General features: G+C 33.3%; 2 protein-coding genes across 3 annotated transcripts in view; one reads left to right on the forward strand and one right to left on the reverse strand.

Annotated features, from left to right (window-relative positions):
- The window catches only part of gusb (glucuronidase, beta), a 273,136-nt gene that overhangs the window by 61,166 nt on the left and 188,348 nt on the right, over positions 1-23,622 (reverse strand). The window lies entirely within an intron of this gene.
- pla2g4cl1 (phospholipase A2, group IVC (cytosolic, calcium-independent), like 1) lies at positions 198-22,247 on the forward strand. Of its 2 annotated transcripts, none has more exons than XM_073951802.1 (15): positions 198-241; positions 633-658; positions 2,592-2,703; positions 4,245-4,387; positions 4,499-4,700; positions 4,777-4,879; positions 4,957-5,097; positions 7,994-8,059; positions 8,150-8,194; positions 8,819-9,061; positions 11,032-11,160; positions 11,501-11,578; positions 11,659-11,813; positions 11,895-12,060; positions 21,371-22,247. In XM_073951802.1, exons 2-15 carry the CDS (start codon positions 633-635, stop codon positions 21,535-21,537), a joined length of 1,776 nt encoding a protein of 591 aa, XP_073807903.1. In that variant the 5' UTR covers positions 198-241; the 3' UTR covers positions 21,538-22,247. The 2 variants fall into 2 exon arrangements, with proteins under 2 accessions (XP_073807903.1, XP_073807904.1); XM_073951803.1 differs by having other exon boundaries at positions 2,595-2,703.

The raw sequence follows: 23,622 nt of genomic DNA on the forward strand, positions 1-23,622 counted from the left end.
TCAGTGAAAAGATCCTTATATAAACATGTTCAACAACCCGTTGACACGAGGACAGGTGCCTGATTGATTCACAAGGAAATCTCCATTTTCTGCAAGTGAGTCATTGATCAATCATAACCACACCCTTATGATTATGCCTGCACTCGCAGTGTAGTTTTAGAGCCCTATAAAAGAGCACCATCTGTCCGAATGTTGCTATTGGCTGGCTGTTGTTGGTGAAGACTCAAGATTTTCAGCAATAGTAAGTACATTATTAAAAGCTATTAAAATGTTAATAATGCAGGGCAATTGAAAACTTTCAAGCATGTGACGAATTCAGCCTGTTTCAGTAATTTGCATTAAAACAGTTGCAAATTTGGTCAATAACAGTGACATTTACATAAAAGTGCAGAATTTTTATTTTACATTATTGATATTAACATTTCTTTATGACAAAGTTAAATAATTGTTTGAAATAAATTCATGCTATTTTGACTATAAACATCATAAACTGAAAAGCTGTGTCTGTATAAATGTATGTTTATCAGTTATTTAGCAACTTTTAACGTTAAGCTGTGACACATTTATTTATCTGTCTGTGTATCTGTAATTGAATAGAAGCTTACCTTTATGTCGACTCCATTGTTTTATAGATGAGTGCATCCAAATGTCGGAAGAGGTACGTAATCCTGCTGTGAATTCTGCAAAGGAGGCAGTAAAATAAATTTTGCATTGGATTAATTAGTCTACCACAAGCTAAATAATAAATTAAATAACTGCTAAAAATAATCTTCAGACTTGCACTGCTTTCTAGCCCATTCATGGCTTGCTCCAAACAAAAATGCTTAAAACAGCTCACTTCAAAGGGCCCTTCAGAAAGATAGATTACATGTAATGCAAGCTTTTCGGTCCTGTGACACATAGGGCATTTTATATATGTGACCCTGATGACAACCTGACATAGGTGTAATGCATGAAACAGGTGTAATATATGTTCGCATTGAAGTGTTTACTCTGGAAGGTAAAACTTCTATCTATCTATCTATGTATCTATTTATGTATCTATCTATCTATGTATCTATGTATCTATGTATCTATGTATCTATCTATGTATCTATCTATCTATCTATCTATCGATCCATCTATCTATCGATCCATCTATCTATCTATCTATCTATCTATCTATCTATCTATCTATCTATCTATCTATCTATCTATCTATCTATGTATCTATGTATCTATCTATGTATCTATCTATCTATCTATCTATCTATCGATCCATCTATCTATCTATCTATCTATCTATCTATCTATCTATCTATCTATCTATCTATCTATCTATCTATCTATCTATCTATCTATCTATCTATCTATCTATCTATCTATCGATCCATCTATCTATCGATCTATCTATCTATCTATCTATCTATCTATCTATCTATCTATCTATCGATCCATCTATCTATCTATCGATCGATCGATCTATCTATCTATCTATCTATCTATCTATCTATCTATCTATCTATCTATCTATCTATCTATCTATCTATCTATCTATCTATCTATCTATCTATCTATCTATCTATCTATCTATCTATCTATCTATCTATCTATCTATCGATTAATCTTCCTATTCATCTATCTATCAATCTTCCTATTAATCTATTCATCTATCTATCAATCTATCTATCTATCTATCTATCTATCTATCTATCTATCTATCTATCTATCTATCTATCTATCTATCTATCTATCGATTAATCTTCCTATTCATCTATCTATCAATCTTCCTATTAATCTATTCATCTATCTATCAATCTATCTATTTATCTATCTATCTATCTATCTATCTATCTATCTATCTATCTATCTATCTATCTATCTATCTATCTATCTATCGATCCATCTATTTATCTATCGATCGATCGATCGATCCATCCATCCATCCATCTATCTATCCATCCATCCATCTATCTATCCTGTAAAAATGGTGTTTCCACACAGCCGATTTAAGTTAGGAAAGTGAAGGAATTAAGTTAACCTATTAGTCTTTACAAATTTAAGTGGATTGAACACAAAACAATTACGTTGTCCTCAACAAAAACATTTTTAAAAAGTAGTTTGAACTAGCAATATGAGCTTAATTTTATAGTTTTGTAGGGGAGTGCATCTGCATAAAACACAAACTTATATAAAATATACAAAATAAAATTTTAAAATTCACAGATGAAAACAAAAGTACAAAGATAAAAACTAAGTAAATGGTTTTAGCTGGAGTCTAATAGTATTGAGGTACAGTAATTCAACAATCAAATGTTGAAAAAACACTGTTTAGTCTTTACTGTATAAACAATAACTTCACAGTTAATCTTTGTTAAAGGGTTAAACTTTATGATTGTCTCAGAATGGATTAAACTGTCTTAATCTTGGAGTAAAAATCACAGTATTAGCTTAGAGATAAACTTTGCTATGACTCAAAGTTGTGTGTTCTGAATTGTGGTTCGACATTGCAGATCTCGCTATGTGACTATTGATGATGAAACGACACACTGTGCAGCCCTACAGCAAACATTATTTTGTGTGTGTATCTATCGATCATCTTTCCTCTGTAGTAGTGAAGTGAGAATTGAACCCTCTCTTAACAAGAGCGAGCAGGAGTTTGTAGCCAGAAGGAGAATCTCTGTTCTGCAAAGCCTACAGAAGCTTTCCACACCATGCAATCAGGTAAAACGCCTTGACACATTTAAATAACAGCTTTTACCACGGGTGTAAAGCTCAGTTCACTGAGAGCCACTTCAGTATTATGGCTGTCCCAAAGGGTCGGTTATTATATTTACATTTATGCATTTAGAAGACGCTTTTTATTCAAAGTGTCTTACACACGTGAACATACATGCGTTGCAATGGGGGTTTGGTGCCTTGCTCAAGGTAATCATCTCAGCCTTTGTAACTATAAGACTGTATAAATGTTACTTCTCCTTAATCAATGGTTATATAATACATTAAAGTACCAAAATAATACATGTATCTCCATAAATGTAAATACACTCACTGGCCACTTTATTAGGTACACCTTACTAGTACCGGGTTAAACCCGTTTTTGCCTTCAGATCTGCCTTAATCCTTCATGGCATACATTCAACAAGCTACTGGAAATATTCCTCAGAGATTTTGCTCCATATTGACATGATAGCATCACACAGTTGCTGCAGATTTGTCGGCTGCACATCCATAATGCCAATCTCCCGTTCCACCACATCCCGAAGCTGCTCTATTGGATTGAGCTCTGGTGACTGTGGAGGCCATTTGAGTACAGTGAACTCATCGTCATGTTCAAGAAACCAGTCTGAGATGATTGAGCTTTATGACATGGAGCGTTATCCTGCTGGAAGTAGCCATCAGAAGATGGAGACACTGTGCTCATAAAGGGATGGACATGGTCAGCAGCAATACTCAGGCAGGCTGTGGTGTTGACACCATGCTCAATTAGTACTAATGGACCCAAAGAAAATCTCCCCACACCATTACACCACCACCACCAGCCTGAACCGCTGATACAAGGCAGGATGGATCCATGCTTTCATGTTGGCAAAGCCAAATTCTGAGCCGAGCATCTGAATGTGAAATGGAGACTCATCAGAGCAGCAACGTTTCTCCAATCTTCTATTGTCCAGTTTTGGTGAGTCTGTGTCAATTGTAGCCTCAGTTTCCTGTTCTTAGCTGACAGGAGCGGCACCCGGTGTGCTCTTCTGCTGTTGTAGCCCATCCGCCTCAAGGTTGGACGTGTTGTGTGTTCAGAGATGCTCTTCTGCAGAGCTCGGTTGTAGCGAGTGCTTATTTGAGTTACTGTTGACTTTCTACCATCTGGAACCAGTCTGGCCATTCTCCTCTGACCTCTGGCCTCATCAACAAGGCATTTGCACCCACAGAACTGCCGCTCACTGGATATTTCCTCTTTGTCGGAGCTTTCTCTGTAAACCCAAGAGATGGTTGTGTGTGAAAATCCCAGTAGATCAGCAGTTTCTGAAATACTCAGAGCAGCCCGTCTGGCAGCAACACCCATGCCACATTCAAAGTCACTTAAAGCAAGAAGCAGATAATAAATAATTTTGACCTGCTAATGAGTAACAAATGGGACATTTGGAGATGGTTTTCATCTGATATTAATTTATTCATGACACTAGGCAAGGCTGAATATATCACTATCGTACAATACTGCTATCTGTGAGTACACTTAAGGTTTGATTGGTGTGTGTGTGATTCAGGAAAATGTGCCAAACATTGCATTACTGGGTTCTGGAGGAGGACAAAGAGCCATGGTGGGATTGCTGGGATGCCTGGATCAGCTTGATAAAGCAGGTCTTCTGGACTGTGTGCTTTATCTGAGCGGAGTCTCTGGATCCACCTGGTAACACACACACACACACACAAACACAAACACACACACACAAACACACAGAGATAAAGAGTGAATTGTGTTGCATGTCAGAAATGAGAGCAGTGTGTTGTTCTTCTGAAGGTGCATGGCCTCCTTATATCAGGAACCAGACTGGTCCACTAAACTACAGACGGTCAAAGACAGAATCTTCAGCAGAATCAGCGGTCCTGCAGTCAGCTTGAAAGACAAATTTGCAAAACTGAAGAAATATTTCAAAGGGAAAGACCACTTCAGCTTGACTGACGTCTGGGCAGTGCTGGCCGTCACAACATTTGTGAAAGAGGTCAGTGACTATTCATCACAAGTGGATATGAGATCAGTGTATTACAACAACATAATTCTGCAAAATAATTCTACAGATTGATGAACACACACTCACAGATCAGCACGGCCACAACAATAAAGACCCATTTCCCATCTACACAGTGATTGACAAGACCTGCAAACAGCGCAATAACGGAGGTGTGTGTTTCTCTAAAAGTAATGTAGAGTTCATATTCTCAAATCAGCTGGTATAATGGTGTATTGTGCATCTACAGATCCCTGGTTCGAGATCACTCCATATGAGGCAGGTTATTCCCTCAGTGGAGCGTTTGTAAATGCCTCCACCTTTGGCAGTCAGTTTCATCAAGGCTCTAGGAAAAGTCAGCTGAATGAATTTGACATGCTGTACCTGCAAGGTAACAAACTCTGCTACAGAGAGCATAAAGTTGAACCGTATTTCTAGTGTCTAAAATGCTCTGACTGTGCTCTGGTCTGATAACCCTGTGCACTGTGATTGAACAAACAGCTTATAAATGGCTGTATGTAAGTTTATAACTCTTCTAAAGCATAAAAACATCATAATATGCGTGCAGATATTTAAGAAACATGCTCAGTGAACATCCTTGTTTATCTGAAAAACAATGCTGAAGTCAGAAACTCTGCTTTAAATATGTACGTTACGCGCCGGAACAGTTGTCTTTGTTTTGGTCATTTAATCCCTCCATTGCCAGTTTAGTCAATTATATTTCAGCCCCCCGGGTTGCCTTGGTGGAAAACAGCGCATTTCATTCATTCAGTCAGGAAGACTCTCAAAGCATGTGTCCGTGACCAAAATGCGACCTCTGGTGGACCAGTAGCACATGAGGTGGTTTTTAATTAGCCAATAATATAAATATTACGAACGTCAATATTAGGTGAGCAGGTTCCATTGTAAAGTGCTCAATTGTTAAATGTAGATGCTGAATCACTGATAGGTTTTGGTTTTGAATCTAAAGTTCAATTTCAAACAGTTTCTTTTATTTTCCAGGTCTGAGGTGAACTATCTGCTGCTGCTTTCAGTAGTATGGCAATAAATGTGATGTAAAGTGGCATTCAGACTCACATTATTAGCATTTAACACTGAATAAAGCACATGAGGTGTAGCTGAGCTGACCATTGTCATTTATCCTGTTGTTCAGCTGTGAGAAATAAGCTGTTTCTAAATTATACATTTCAGGTGTTGGTTAGGAAAAAATATGTAAAATATTCCTTCTATCACGTGCCATTGCTTTATATAGAACACGATCCTTAAGGCTTGAAAATCAGGCTCACTCCTGTTGAACCTCAATCTGGCAACCTGCGCTTGCGCTTGTTTGAGTAAGGTGAAGCTGCAGGCCTGGAGACCCAACTGCACGCTCAGACCTGCGCGCACAGACCTGCACTTCCAGACCTATTGTTTTCTCAGACAGTGCCACCTGCTGTTGGGTTGACCCAACTGCATGCTCAGAACAGCACTTTCTAGCAAGTAGCAACATTAGAAACGCCAGTATAAGGTTATTGATTATTAAAGCGATTCCTGAAAATGACCAGGTTTTATGGCATAAATCAATGTGTCGTAAAATATTACACTAAAAAACTATTTTTTCAGTGTTTGATCAAAATTAGTGTCAAAAGATAGCATTAGTTCAGGGTATTTACAGCTTGCTCCTATTACCGGTGTTATTGCACCATTCTGGGACACTTTTATAGCAATGTTTTCTGGCAAAATAAAAAACCTTAAAGTAAAAATGTTAAAATAAAATGTATAATATATAATGCAATTATTGCTTGTAACATATTTTAGTGCTATGTAGGTCTACTGTACATCTGTATTATCTATCTGAAAGCGCTACCCAAGACAATAACAGTGACACAATAGCAGTTTATCAATTATTAATAAGTTCTGTAATGATTACAAATACGTTTTTTGGAAATCACAATATCAGTTATTCTGCATAGAATTTACAATATGAGCTCTCTTAGGTTATATCAAAAATAATTAACTTGTGACTTGTGTATTTTTTCCCAGATTGCTATTACAATTCAAAAAGGGGGGCCAACACTAATGCAGTGCACCAAATGCTGCAGAAATTTACAGTTTTTTGCTCGAGAAATGAAAAATCTCCCCAACAAGAATGTAAAGCATTTATTTTATTTGATGTTATTTTCTACGTAAAAAAATAATTATTACTCCAATTATAATTTTTCTCTGCATTGTTTACAGACTGATGACTTGTAGGACCTAATGAAAAGTATACAAAAAAAGTTTGTTGTGAGAAAATTACTCCTAGTACTATAATTTATTGTATGTGAAGAAATTTATTGTATATGAAGATAATATTCATTTCCTCAACTCATTACGAAACAGTAATAAATCCTTAATGGTTTAAAAAAAACAACAACAACAAATGTCTGAAAATATTGAAGTAACTGAACAATATCTATTTACAAATACAGTTAATAAAAATACAACAGAATTAATGCATCAAATCAAAATCTAGTATGTTTAATATTTTGTATAATAATGTGTTCAATCATAGCGTAATATTTTATAGTAGAAAAATAGTTTAAGTTACAATTTATAAGCAGCTGAATTCAGGTTAGTCGATCTTTCAAACAGCAGGTGGCACTGTGAATGTCTGGAAGTGCAGGTCTAGCCGTCTGAGCGAGCAGGTCTGAGCGTGCGGTTGGGTCTCCGGGCCTGCAGCTTCATAATGTTGGCTTGTTTTGATCCAGGATTGCAATACCTAGTTTCACCACTGGGTGTCAAACTTACAAACTGCACCTTTAATAGTTTAATTATCTATTAATTTATTTAATAGATAATAATTTTCGCTTACGTGATAAATGGCATTTTGGGGACTAAAAATGCATAATTTTAGGATGTGTTAAAAACTACTGGCCATTCTCCATCCCCACAACTCTAGTTAATGGCACAGATAATAACAGATTTTTGCTGAAGCAATGCCTGGACTGTTTTCTGGATGTTTTCTGTTAGATTTTGATCTCTTTTGTGGAAAAATGAGAATTTAAAAAAAGTTATTCTACAATGGATTATTTTTTTTATTACAGTTTACATTTTATATTAAAAAAGTCACAAATAAAAATGTGCAAATTGTAAAAACATTACTACTGTTAAATGTCTAAATAAATAAAACTCACTACTGCACTTTGTTACAAGCTTAAAATGCTAAACAAATTTAAATTTAGTGCATTGTCATTTTTGTAACTAATTTACTAATAATTTCTGAGTGAAATGTGTATATATTTGAAACATTTCTCATATTTCTGCAGCTCTGTGTGGCAGTGCTTTGGCTGATGAATTGGAGATTATGAAAATGCTCTGGCAAAAGATAAAAGGTGAACAACTGCTTTCTTCATATATTTGACTAAAATCTGCTTTAAGTTAACAGTTGTACTTCATAACTTCATTTATTTATGTTTTGGCAGAGCTCTTCCAACAAAAAGATTTAGTACTTGAGGAATATAAAAAAGGTAAAATATTTCATTAGAATTTTGCTTCCACCTATGTCATCTGTTTATTATAAAATGCTATTTATTGTTGTGAATAAAAGCCTAATTCTCTGCATCATCTCTCAGTCTTTAGGGTCAAGATCCTTCTGAAAGCATTCTAATGTTGATTTTTATGTTAAATTGGTTAAAATGGTTAATATTACATTATAATATTTAAATCACAGAAACAATTTACATTTCACAACATATTCACATAGAAAAGTTTAATTATCATTACGTCGTCTTTTATTTTTGTTTTTACAATATTAGTTTTGCTGTAATCTTTAGTAACAATGGTGCATTAAAGTATTTACTAACAAACTACTATTGAAAAATCTTGTGCAACATTAATTAATCATAGTTCAGCAGTTATTAATGAATGAATAAAATCCAAAATGACAATAACTGGCATTATAAAATATTTATTTCAATAAATGTATTATGTTAGTAAACTGATTTAAATTGATGTTAATTGATTAAATAAATACAGGTTTGGTGAGCAAAAGGACTTCAACATTAAAATGAAATGTTTATGAAATATTTTTGATTATTGCAATCTTTTGGCCAGTAGAGTAATATCCATTTAATTTTGCCTCCATTGTGCAGATCAGCAAGAAAGGTCACAGGAAGCAAAGGGAAAAGAGAAAGAATCTGCATTGGGAATCAACCTTCAGGGGGGATTTAAAGTCAAGCTGCCAGAAATCAATGTGTTTCCTTTCAAAGATTCAAACTCGGCATCTGTAGACAAGTGCTATCAGATGCTCATGAATCTTGTGGATATGAATCTCGCTGTTTTGAACGGCAAAGATCCTTCAGCTCTCGATGAATCCATCAGAGCAAAGCTGAACGGTGAGTTATTTCTACAGTCCCCTTCACCCAGTGAATAACCCAATATGTCATTAAAATAAATTGATCAGTTTCTGGATTAATGCAGGAAGATATTGGATAAAAAAATAAAAATAAAAATCGGACAATGTGATATTTCGTTTTTCTGCAATAAATAGTGCAATTTAAATACAGGTTTATTAGATGCCTTGAATAACTCTAGTAGATTGGATTAGATTCAACTTTATTGTCATTACACATGTACAAATACAAAGCACCGAAATGCAGTTTATGTCTAACCAGGAGTGCAATAGCAGCAAGTGCAGGATATAAGTATAAGATATAGAAAAATTATATAGAAAAACTAAGGTGATATTTACAGAACATTATATACAGGCTGTATTATTTGGAAAGTGTTCATTAATTCAGATTGATTGCAATAGAAGATTGAATCATGCATAAAAATAATAAACAAATTACAAGTATTGTTGCTTTATGGTTGTCAAACAGTATTCGGGTACAGAACATGGAAATAAATCAAATGTAAAAGAACACATTGTTTTCATTGTATATATCAGGGGTGTCCAAACTTGGTCTTGGAGAACTGGTGTCCTGCAGAGTTTAGCTCCAACATGCCTCAATATACATGCCAGGAAGTTTCTAGTATACCTAGTAAGAGCTTGATTATCCTGTTCAGGTGTGTTTGAAAGGGGTTTGAGCCAAACTTTTTCCCACCAGGACAGAGTTGACACCCTAGGTATATATAATAAATGTCTTTTTATTAAAGGTACAAATGGTACAATTTATTGTGCCTAAATGTTTTAAACCATTCATACGCACACGAATGTGTCAGACCGGAAACGCAAGCTTGCGCAACAAGTTTCGCAGTTCACTGCGTTGCAAAGTTCAAGCTTGGTGAACTCTGACCTGTGAAATCGCATGACTTGACTGCGTGAGACCAATCGAGGATCAAAACATGACCTCCCTGGACAGAAATTTAAAATATGGACCAATCACTCTCTTTTTTAATGTCTAGCCAATTTTGTTCAATCCCGCCCCTTTTCGCAGCACCATACGACAGAATTTCACAAGCTCAAACTCTAGTGTGACCGCAGTATTAGTTGGTTTAGTTGTGTTTGATCAGGGTTGGAGGTGAAATCTTGTTCACACTTTACAATAAGGTTCATTAGTTAATGATAATAAATGCATTTACTAACATGAACAAACAATGAACAATACATTTACTATAGTATTTGTCAAGTCAAGTCAAGTCAACTTTATTGTCAATCAAACCATGCAACAGTATATTACACAGCAAACTGAAATTGCGTTTCTCCCATACTCCAATGTGCAATTTAAAAACAAAAATATGACACACACTAGACATAAACTAAACATTTAACTAATATAGTACAAGATAAATTAAATAATAGACACTAATAAACTGTGAACAGTTACCATATATCCTATTGTTCCAGAATATGACCAAGTTTTGTTCATGTTAGTTAACGTTAGTTAATGAAAATACAGTAGTTCATTGTTAGTTCATGTTAACTCACGGTGCATTAACTAATGTTAACAAGCTTGGACTTGGATGTAAATAATGCATTAGTAAATGTTTAATTATGATTAATAAATGCTGTACATGTGTTGTTCATGATTAGTTCATGTTAGTAAATGCATTAACTAATATACCTTAGTGTAAAGTGTTACCGAAATCTGGAGGAACGTAGATCTCCAAGAACAGGATTAAGCACCCCTGCTTTCTTTCTTGAAATATTCATAGTCACAGGCAGACAAAACAAACAAAAAAAATTATAAACGCTAAGGCTTCTGTTCAACTATAAAGCCAATTCAACTTTGCAGATGTGACTATTGCAGATGCACACATTGCAATATCAATGCTGAAAAGATACATTGTGCAGCCTTATTCTGGATATATATTTATAGTTACACAAACTCTAATAAAAGCTCACTTACGTGCATATCTACAGATCTCTCTGGAGGACAAAGTCAGCGGATTTTGGACAAGCTGAGACCTGCTGATAAAACATTGTGTATGAAGAATTACACGAAGGAACTCTGCAACTTTCTGACGGATCAGATCAATTTATGGCCATTTGGTAAGTTGAACGGTCTCTAATATTGATGTATCGATTCTTTACGTGCTCCAAAATATAGACAATTTAACAATAGAATGTATGTTTAAACCGACTGCATATCAAACAGAGCAGGGGTGTCCAAAGTCGGTCCTGGAGGGCCGGTGAGCTGCATAGTTTAGATTCAACTTCCTTTAACACACCTGCCTGGAAGTCTAGTATACCTAGAAAGAGCTTGATTAGCTGGTTCTGGTGTGTTTAATTGGGGTTGGAACTAAAAAAATGCAAGACACCGGCCCTCCAGGACTGACTTTGGACACCACTGAAATAGAGTCATTACATCCCTACTGTGTTTTCATTACAGATGCTTGGATGTACATCTGTACATGTATGGATCTGTGGATCTGGGGCAGGAATTATAACTTTCTCCATGACATTACAGGTGGGAACAGACCAGCTATTTTAACTAGGAACTCAAGTGTGAGGTATAATGAAGACTCATTTTACACTGTGATTTTTCAGATGAAGCGGTGCCTTCCACCTTACCTAAAGGTGATACGAGAGACTACATAGATGCCGGGCTGTTGCTGAACTCACCCTACTTCTCTGTGCTGAGAAAAGAAAGAAACGTTGACCTCATTATTTCCCTGGATTTCAGTGAAGGCGATCCTTTCCTGGTATTAAACACATATAAATCTCAACAGTTTTACTCACGAGCTGCAGAATATTAATCAAGCTGTGTTGATTTACTACCACAGACAGTGAAAGATGCTGCAGAGATGTGCAGGAAACTAAACATCCCTTTCCCACAAGTCAACATTCCTAATCAAGACATCGAGAAACCGAAGGACTTCTATGTGTTCAAAGGCCAAAACACTCCAACCGTGATTCACATCCCTCTCTTTAATGTGGTCAACTGTGGAGGCAAGTTAAGATCGTCTAGCTCAGGGTTTTCTGCACGTTTATTATTATTATTAATTTGTTGCCACATTATCAACTTAGAGGCCATTTCATGGCAAGATGGATTATTATTAATATTACATGATGAAAACTAATTTGTATTACAATAAAAAGTTACTTGGATAAATATATAAAATATAAAGAACTAAAATTCAGACAAAAATATATTCAAAGTTAAATATGATTTTTCAGTTCAATTTTTGATAAATAATTTAAGATTCTTCCTGGTGGTACCTTTTTAAAAATGTCCAAAGTAATCTCCTTATAAAAACTTTGTCTAATTGTATTCAAACTTTCACATTCCACATAAAATATTATGTATATATATATATATATATATACACAGTTTAAGTCAGAATTGTTAGCCCCCTTCAATTTTTCTTTTTTTTTAATATTTCCCAAATTATGATGAAAAGAGATATGAAATTTTCACAATATGTCTAATAATATTTTTTCGTCAGCAAAAGGTCTTGTTTTTTTGTATTTCAGCAAGAATGAAAGTAATTTTTAATTTTTTCAACACCATTTTAGGGCAAAATTATTAGCCCCTTTCAGCTATATTTTTTCCTCGATAGTCTACAGAACAAACCATCGTTAAACAATGACTTGCCTAATTACCCTAACCTGCCTAGTTAACTTAATTAACCTAGTTAAACCTTTAAATGTCACTTTAAGCTGTATAGAAGTGTCTTGAAGAATATCTAGTCTAATATTATTTAGTCATCATGACTAAGAGAAAATAAATCAGTTATTACAGATGAGTTATTAAAACTATTATGATTAGAAATGAGTTGAAAAAATCTCTCCATTAAACAGAAATTGGGAAATAATAAACGGGGCTAATAATTCTGACTTAAACTGTATATATCATAAATTTTTTATGTATTCCCTCAATTGTAAGGGGTTAAATAGTTGGGAAAGGGTTAAATAGTTGGCAAAAAAAAAAAAATTATATATATATATATATATATATATATATATATATATATATTAGGGATGTGCGGAGCAGCCGGTATTTGTATTTGTTGAGGGGGGAAAAGTATTTGTATTTGTATTCGAGTAAAATTCAAAATGGCGCAAAAATATATATTTTTTCTATTACACTTCTAATTTACGTTATAGTGAAAGTATTGTTTAATTATACCCATTATATAAATTATAGATATGCAATATTGGTTGTTGTTTTTGAACATGTGACAAGAAATGTCATTGAAAAGAAAATAACATAGAAGCCATTATCTCATCCATGATTAAACCAACAACTAATAAAATACCATTGTGAATATTATGAACCCCACCACCACCGTTCTTGTTGAAGGACACTGAATAGACAGAATAAAAACAAATAGTTTTTACTAGTCATAATACATTTAGAGATATCTTTAATTCATCATATTTAGAGATATTTACAAATATATTTGAAGATATCTCTAATTAATTTACTAAAAGTCTACCTACAGTTGTAGATATCTTGAATTGGATTTTTGACTAGTCAAAACTCATTTAGAGATATCTGCAAATATTTTTCAATGGAAGTCAATGGAAGAATATGACTAGTCAGTCATAATATATTTGCAGATATCTCCAATCTGACAAGTCGAATTATAATTATGACTAGTCAAAATATAATTAGAGATATCTCTAAATATATTTATGGATAGTCAGAACAAGGTTTAAATGCTAAAACGGCTTGCCATACACTCTCACCCAGTAGCACAGTGGAGATTTCTCTAGTTATATCCTTTCAGTCGTTTGTTATGCAGTGACATGCAGTCAAATATTTCACCAAACAGTCCTTAGGGATGCGGTGACACGCAGTCAGATATTTTACTGGACAGATCCGCCACTTTTGGCGCTCATAAACAATCATAAAGCTCTCGTGCTGCAGGAATGAGGAGGTCTGCTGAAGGTGCAGCTGTCGTGCAGTGAGGAGTTTGCGTCTTTAATAAACTACGGCAGATCACTTTGCGTTCAGTGATTTGCAATCAGTGAACAGTAAGAATGATTAATAAATCCATATGAAACAACCCCTTTAAAGTCATGTCTCGCTTTCAGTTTCGGGCTTTGGCGCGTTTTGCACTGAGCGTCTCTCTCCCTCTCCCTCTCTCTCTCACTCACTCACTCACGCGGGCATGCACTGTGGTCTCATGAGGAAACGCTGCTTTTTGATATAGTGTTTTTCTTGCTCCCGAATACAAATAATTTTTCAAGTATTTGTTCGAATCAAGTATTCGTAAAAACACGCTATTCGTGCCTTTCCGAATACCGTATTCGGGTTCGGCTCCACCCTTAATATATATATATATATATATATATATATATATATATATATATATATATATATATATATATATATAAATATATATATATATATATATATATATATATATATATATATATATAAAATATATAAATATATGTATAGGCCTATACATAAACAAACATATACAAATTAAAACTATAGTTTTTTTTTTTACTTTTTATTTAAGATTTATATATATATATATATATATATATATATATATATATATATATATATATATATATATATATATATATATATAAATCCTAAATAAAAAGTAAAAAAAAAAACTATAGTTTTAATTTGTATACACTGTAAACGATTTCTTGTTAAATCAACAGTAAGTTACTGGCAACAATTATCCAGTAGCTGCTGTATTTCATAAAACGGTAACATTACTGTAATACTAATTACATTAGTATTACATTTACTGTAAAATGTAATACATCATTTTACTGTTGTTGATTTTTACTGTAACACCAATTACAGTAGTGATACACATACTGCAAAACTGAAAACAGTATTTTATTGTACATTTTTACCATGAAGAACTACGGTATTTTAACGTTACTTTTATTATTACTGTATAGTATTTTACAGTTATTAAATGTTATTTTATTTTATTTAATAGTGCTACTTTATAATGGGTAAAAATGTTCAAAAATTGCACAAGTGTTATTTTAACTGTTTTAAGAAATACAAGAAAAATAAAGAAACTGAAACTTTAACTTCACAATAAAGGTTTATTGTGTAAACCATGCTAAAACAGTAGCAATAATTCAATATAACAAAGCAACAGAACACTAATAAACAATTGATCATTAAAACCAGTCAACAATTAATGCATCAAAAATTATTACAATTTTAAAAACAGGTGAAAATACTGCTACAAGACAGGAAATGATGAAGGCCAAATGATGTGGAAAGGGACAGTGAAAAAGGGCAGCAGCACTTCTGATGATCCTGCAAAAATGACAGGCAAAATCAATCACTGAAGTAAAAACTAATCATCCCTCAAACCATTTAATTCATTCAGAAACGAAACACTGCACTGTTGTTTTTAATACATACATATATATATATATATATATATATATATACATATATATATATATATATATATATATATATATATATATATATATATATATATATATAACAGTTATAATATATATAACAGTTTTTTTAATTGTTTTTGTTGGTGAAATACAGTTTGTTGTCAATTCACAATTACACTAACGTTAATGGGGAAAAGATCAGCGGGCATTGTTCTTAAAGATTGCTATTCAGGTGTCCACACAGGTGTGTAAAAAATAAAGTCTCATCTTAACTTAATGTCCGACTCTGTATAGCTCGAATATCTGATTCCATGATCACACTACTAGTGCTTCCACGAACTTAAGAGGGGTGAACGCAGTTCATTCTCACTTTAAGAGGCTACATATTTAAAATTAAATAAATAAAAATAATCTAATTTAACGTGACTAATGTTAATTAAATACTTTTAGGCTTTTAACACGTATAAATCCACTTCTAACTTACAGATAAGATTGCGTTAGAGAACATGAAAGCCGTGGGTGATTTTTTAAAATAATGCTAATGATGAGTTACTGATATTTGGTTTGCATAAAACAAAGTAATCACTAAGCATTCATTTTTGGCAAAATCTGCAGAGAGGCTCAGCGACACGAGGAAATGTGTTAAAGTTGAGTAGAGAACTAAAGAGCAGTCTAGCCTACTTCATGAAATGTTTGTGGTAATATTCTGCTGTCAATTCGTATTACTGTATTTCAATATGCAGCAGTGATGGCATGTCAGCGAGACAAATAAACATTTTATCGAGTCATTTCATACAATTTATTTATTTATTTATTTTTTATACAAACCCTCTAGTGACATTTCCTCAAACTAAATCATCATAACGTTACTGTGCACAGCATCAGTAAAACGTTGAGAATAATTTAAATACTTAATTTTTTAAAACAGTCACTGCTGATTAGAAACTAACATTAAAGCTAAGCTTACAGAAATCCTGTATGCATGACAATATAAAGATGTATTACTCACTGATGTCGAAGCACTTCCAGGTCATCAGAGATGTAGACAGGACAGAATGTGTGCTATCAAATGAGTTCTTGTGCAGCCTTTGTTGGACATCCAGGTAGTATGTTCACCCACACTGTAAGAAACAAAAACAGAAACAATTTATTAAAATGTGAGGGATAGTAAACATGTTTGGTCTACAGAGAGAAGAAAATGTTTACTTTAAGCATTGATCCTAATGAATCTATTTCTAAACTACATTTAACCTTATCACGGAAACAGCATTTTTGAGCTTTTAGACCAGGGGTGCTCAACCTTGTTTGCTTTAAATTAGAATTAAAACAATAAATCTCTATGTCAAATAAAATACTTCAGATCTAAATAAAGCAGGTGCTTTTACCTAAAGGTTCCTTCTCTCCAGTTAGTTTGGCTGCAAATACCTCCACATCTGTGCTTTATTCGGTTCTTGTCTTAAGAGTAACTGGTGTCGCATTCCAGGTCCATCACAATCTGGGCTAGAAGGACAATATGACAAAAGACAAGACACATATAAATAAGTCTCAGAATAAAATATTTAAAGGAATAGTTTACTATTTTGCCACTATTTACTTCACGTGTTTTAAACTAGTTTGAATTTCTGTTAAACACAAAAGCAGATATTTTGAAGAATGTTAGTAACCAGTAACTATTGACATCCATGTTTAAACCAAATTTCTTTAAAAAAATACGAGTTTGTGTTCAACGGAACAAATTAAATATATAACTATTTTGAAACAAGTGGAGGATGCCAAAGATGCTATTATTTTCATTTTGGGGTGAACTGTCCCTTCAATTAAAGTGTCAAGCAATAGTCATAAAAACTGATGTGTCGCTTGAGGAAAACTAAATCAAGTACCTTCTTTGAACAAGCAGAATCATTATGCCATTGTATTCAGTGATTCTCTTTTACATTTTCCCACTATAAAACGATAGCTTCAACATGCAATCCATATTAAGACAAAAATGAATAGCATAAAATAACATATTGAACTAAACTTACAGTTTCCAGGCTGTTTGAAAAAAAAAACAAACACATACGCCCAGTAAAATTGCTAATAAACACAAAGACAACAGTTATAGAAAAAAATGTTTGTCTAATATTTACTAAGCACTTGGTAGGCAAATAGCATAGCCGTGGCTGTTTTAACACCAGATTTTTTTTTTTCTTAAAGTTTTCTTAGGAACTGCTGGAAGAAGAAAAAGAGGTTGTACATGAAACTCCTCACAACAAATCTGTGAACAACTTGACATTTAAAAATCTAATCAAAATGAGGAAGACATCGACATTACCTTGAATAATCAAGTGAGGAGTGATTGGTTGCATCAGTTTTTCAACATCAATTACTGTAGCTGAAAAACAGATAAATATAATAAGAGTAAAATAAGACTTAACATTAATTAATCTAAATCTATGGTAAAACCATACCAATCTGTATGGGGTTAAAATACATTTGTACACAAATCATTCCCTGACCCCATCAATTTCTCTTAGATTAGGATGGATATGACTTTGGCTTATATCTGTGTACTCAGAACGTACACTCACCTCAGGTACACCTGAACATCAAGCTCATTAACTTTGAGAAATAGACAATTAATATGTATTTTGTTAATATTAACGTTAGCTTAAAATAATTCAACTGCATTTAATTTTCAGCTCCATTTAATAAAACAGTTAAGACTCATTTCATTATGAGTTTAGTTTAAATAACTAACTTACAGTTGAAAAATTTTACCATAATGATAGCTTAGTCATAATGACTATGTGAAGACCAGAGCTTACCTTAACGGTAAACGTTTAACTTTTCATGGTGACTTCGCCTTCATCTCAGTGTTGTGCTGAAATAGAGAATTCATTAATGCAGTTACAATAAGTTGAAGTTATGTTTTTCAGGTAACTTAACGTATGGTCAAAAACTCACTCAAGATAAACTTAACTTACTGTATCTAATACCTCGCAAACACTACAATGACCGCCTGGCGTCTGTTATTTCTTGTTTAAAATACCGTTTGTTAACGGATAGCGTGACATAACATAAGAACCTACAACTAATGTCACTTGGTTAATTCTTTTAAATTACACACACAATACACAGAAATACTTATAAAACAATCCTTTAACGGACAGAATTTGACTTTAAAACACTTACCGAGGATGAATTCGCTGGATGAAAGACGACAGGTGAATTTCAAATTAGGAGAGCCGTTGCCTGCATGTCGAGTCGTGTCCGTTCGGTTCTATGAATCGGCTCCTTAGTGAACAGTAAAGAATCGAATCCGCCTAAAACAGATCCCTTTTTGTATAGAGCTGCGTCCCAAATGGCACACTATACACTATGCACTCATGCACTATGTACTTATGCACTTACACACTCAACAGGATAGTATATGTATGTAGTGTTGTCCCAAATGGCACACTAATGTTTTTTTACTAAGCGGAAATTCAAACCGTTTCCCTGATGACGTTTGACGGTTGCCAAATCAGTGAAATAAGCAACCGAATTATCAAACAATACCTGCCATGAGTATTGCCGCATTCACCATCGGGAGGTGCTATAATCACTCTGGTAGGGAAATGTTGCTTTCACCATCCAAAATAAATAAAGTTATCCAACATGTGCGTGCGATAGCTCCGCCCCTTCCGCTACGTAAGCAAATGTGCGGTCGTTGAGTGCGTGAAGTGTCCATCATTACACACTTCATTTTAGCGGCTGAATGAGTGCATCATCCGGGTAATTAAAGTGCACTTAATGTTTTTAGAGTTTTCAGTGTGAACACACTACTTACACTATTTATACTACAAAATGGCGTAGAATAGTGCATAAGTATGCGATTTGGGACGCAGCTTAGGATTCATTACTATTTCGTTATACTGCTTGGCCACACGCATTTATACACTAATTATACACTAATTGCATATTGCTGAATGTGCTTGTGAACACGTGTGATCAAATAATTCCCGAGCAAACGGTTCAATACGATTCAGAGTCGCTCGAGTGCTGAACCGAACCAGTGCAAACGTGATATTGATTACAATATAGTAACATTGTTTTTTATTCACTTTACCAGCGAAATTATTACATATATCTGAACTTGACAATACGAATAAAGTTCGTTTGAAGTGTTTTGAGAATTAATATTTTTTTCTCCCAGAATTCCTTTCACATCAACAAGCAAATGGTAATGGCGGATGAGAAAGCCCAGCTAATATTATAAATATTGCGTTTAATATGTCACGAAATGAAATTTTAACAGTGTTTCATGCGAGAATGTAGTTCTTACAAACTTAAATCTGTGGTTTATTTATAGATATCATGTGTAAATTGTAAGCGTGCTTTGCCGATATCGGAGATTCTGACCTCCAGGGTGTCCATCATCACTCATGTATCCGGCGAAACGAGGTTATAATCGGCTAGACATGTGAGACTTGCCCCGGTCTTAGATGGCTCTATAATGAATGTGTTATGAAATTTAGTTTTAACCGTTTTTCATGCGGGAATGTAGTTGTTTTAAACTCAAGTCTGTGGTTTATTTATAGAGATGGTGGGTATTTTAAAATATTGTTTTGAAAATGCGGAGATATGTGACCTCCATGGTGATGACGGGTGCCCTAACCTCATGAATCCGTCTAAAGCAGGCTGGTCATTATGACATTTAAGCTAACTTTGGTTTCATGAATCAATTACTTTTGTTCCAGTTTACGTTTTGGTTAAGCACAAAGTTATGTTGATTAAAAATGATTTAATATTTTCATGTTAACCTTATAAAATTAAGGTGTAGTACACCCAAATATGGAAAACCAGGGGACAGTTTTATGCACTGAACAGTCTGAAGAAACTGGTTATTTTATTTTTCTTCACAAAATACTTTGTCAAAAAAAATAAACATAATAATAATATAAAGTGTGTGTAGAGTTTTTCATGGTCATTTGCAGTACTGTATTTAGATGCACAGTAACTGATTTTTTCCCAAAATTCATTGTAAAATCTGCAGTAGCATACTGTTAATCATGTTCACAGTATGGAAATGTTGAGAATACATTATCATGCTGTGAAAACAGCAATATATACAGTAACACACTGTGCACAGCTTATACAGTAAACAACTGTTGAGAAATGCAGTATAATACCGTGAAAACAACAGAAATCGTTTACAGTGTATGTTTTCAGCATCAATATCGCAATGTGCGAATCAGCAAGTCACATTGCAGGATCTGCAATGTTAAACCACACCACACAAAACTTGTGGAGTCATTGCAAAGTTCTACTCTATGTTAATATTGTGATTAGATTTTTTTTCAATGATTAAGCAAATTTAATCCATTCAAAGACTAAAAAATAATAAAGTTGCCACTTTAACCAAGATTAACTGTATTTATACAATGAATTTATACAATTCCACATTTGATTGTTGAATTTCTGAACCGTAATACTGTTAGACTCCAGCTACAACCATTTATTTATTTATTTTTTTGTTTTATCTATGCTTTAATTTATGTTGTTTTGTAGATTTTTCTGTAGTTTTGTATATTTTATGCAGATGCACTTCCTCACAAAATAATTTCCTAAAACTATTCATTGTTTTCAAATAGAGTCATTTTGTGAAATTATGCTCATATTGCAAGATGTATTGCAGAAAAATTATCAATCGCAATGTCAGCTTTTTTTCCAATATGGTGTGGCCCTAGTTTTAATAATCAATTTTGGTCTTTTCATTATGAAAGTAGATATTTTACTAACATTTTACTAGGTATTCTGCTTAAAGTGCAATTTATGGGCTGAACTAGGTTAATGAAGCCATTATGTTCTGTAGCTGAAAACAATATGTTTGAAATATTTCACAAGGAAGTCATTAATTTTCTCTATAATTCAACTATCATTGTTTCATTAGATAAACTTGAAGATTGGAGGAAGAAATATCGTACTTTTCAAGGAGCTTACAGCACTGAGATGATCACTGATCTAATGAACGTCGCTGGAAAAAACATCTCAAACTGCAAAGAGAAGCTGATGGAGGAGATTTCTGCAGCCATTGGGCAAAAAACATGCAGTTGCTAACATGTTAAGATTCAACACTGATAAACTGATCTGCGTATCGGTTGTTTACCTTTATTGGGGAGATTGATTTCTTTTTCTATCAAATCAGCCTTTTAACTTTTACTGATAAACGATGGTGGCAGTATGAGCAGTTTGGTCTTTTTGTACTTTTTTAATATACTGACAATGTTCGTGCATGATTTAATGTTTCATAAATGCTTGACATATGCTGATTAATAAATCAAGTGACAAAATAATTATGACTATGATTTGAAAGACGAAGCAACAGTATTATTGTGCTTCTACTTAACTCAATTAATAAATCTGTTGAGTACATTGTAAATGTACTTAACTCATTTAAAAACAAGTTTCTTTTGTTCCTGATCATTTGATAAAGGTTGTTGGCAATCACGCGGTTCTGGTGATGCACGAAATTCAGATGAAGGGCAGGAAGTAAAAAGCTGGGAGATACAGAGGCATTCAGATAAGTTCCCTGTTCACATATATTGGAATAAATTGATAAATATGGTCTTATCTTACAGAAAACCCTCCAAAATGTACGATGCATATAGTATATTGCATATTTCTGTTCACTGCATTAAGGTTGTGTTATTTATGATATGTTTGGTCCATTTTTTTTTCTTTTGTGAAGGTTTCATGTTATTCCTCCAGGTGGCAGTATTTTTTTTAATCTTGTTTTGAACAAAATAAAGTTTGTCTTATAAAAATGATATGGTTTTATTATTGTTGTTGTCATTATTGTAATTAGGTAGTCATTTAAATGTTAATTTAAATTCTTAAATGTCATTTTCAGCAATTACCAATCAATCATGTTTTGTTTCTCCCTCGTAAGTGTACTCTTTAATTTCCACCATAAAAGATCAGAAACGGATCAAAAAAGACTAAAATTGGAGTCATCTACTTTTGCAAATGACTAAGTGCTTTATTGGCGTGACAAACGTATTGCCAAAGCATTTATAAAGTTTACATTAAAAGTAACATACATGTATAATAAAAAAACACAGTAAGTCGTAGTAGTGAAACAAGATTTTTTAAAAGTAATTAAAAATATATCAATATATCATATTCATAATATTATTATTCAATACATCATATTATTATTCAATGTATATTATTGATACATATCTCTCTCACACACAAATTTTTCTCAGTCAACATTTAAAAGAAATCTATTTGCTCAAGCCCAGCTGAAAACAACAGTAGACTACTACAGAAACCACCAAAGAAACCTATAAGAACACATCCAATATGACTAATTTGAGACTTTTTTCTCAACATCTTGAACTTTTCCCCATTTGTGAGGAAAAACCTTTGCAGTTCCATAAAAACTGTTTGTTATTTCTAATTTTGGCCGTTTTCAATAATTATAATCAACATAAAACAAACATTTAGATGTTCTTGTAGTGATTCTTATGTAGAAAAATCACTTACTGCCCTCCATCTGAATTTCATGTTAAAACAACCTAGAGCAAATGAGCAAGAATACTGCTAAAACAAGCTACTTTATTTGTTTTTTTAACAATCTTCAGCGTTATAATTTTACCAAGATATTTCCCTAGTATTTTGTGACAAACCCACATTAATTTATTAAAAAATTAAGAGGTTAAAACAACAACTTTTATTTAACCTTATTTACATTGACAAATATTATAAACAGTTATTGTTTTAAATTTAGGGTTACTATTAATCCTGTAAAAATATCTTATAGTACATTGTTACCATGTAAATAATACTTTAAATCTTTTTACTAGTGTCCTTTGTAAAATTAGAACATTTATTAGACATCATGACAATCCAAACTATTCACGGATAACCACTGAAAAGCTGGCCACTGATCTGTTAACAGGAGTGCCCAAACCTTGTCGTATGAAGGGCCAAAAACCAAATATCATTGAGAGCAATTGGCCAAAGGAAAGCGTACCAAACCATTTTACATTAAAGTTGTTAGTAATTTTCTATTTTATTTAATAAGATTTAATTTTAAATGACAACTTACTGCAATTAAAACAATCACATTTATAACACAGCGGAGTTCAGCGATGAATACACGAGTCAAGCAGAATCTGCCTGATTTGCTCACTGAAG

This window comes from Danio rerio, chromosome 5 (assembly GCF_049306965.1).
Source record: "Danio rerio strain Tuebingen ecotype United States chromosome 5, GRCz12tu, whole genome shotgun sequence".
NCBI classification, from domain to species: Eukaryota; Metazoa; Chordata; class Actinopteri; order Cypriniformes; family Danionidae; genus Danio; species Danio rerio.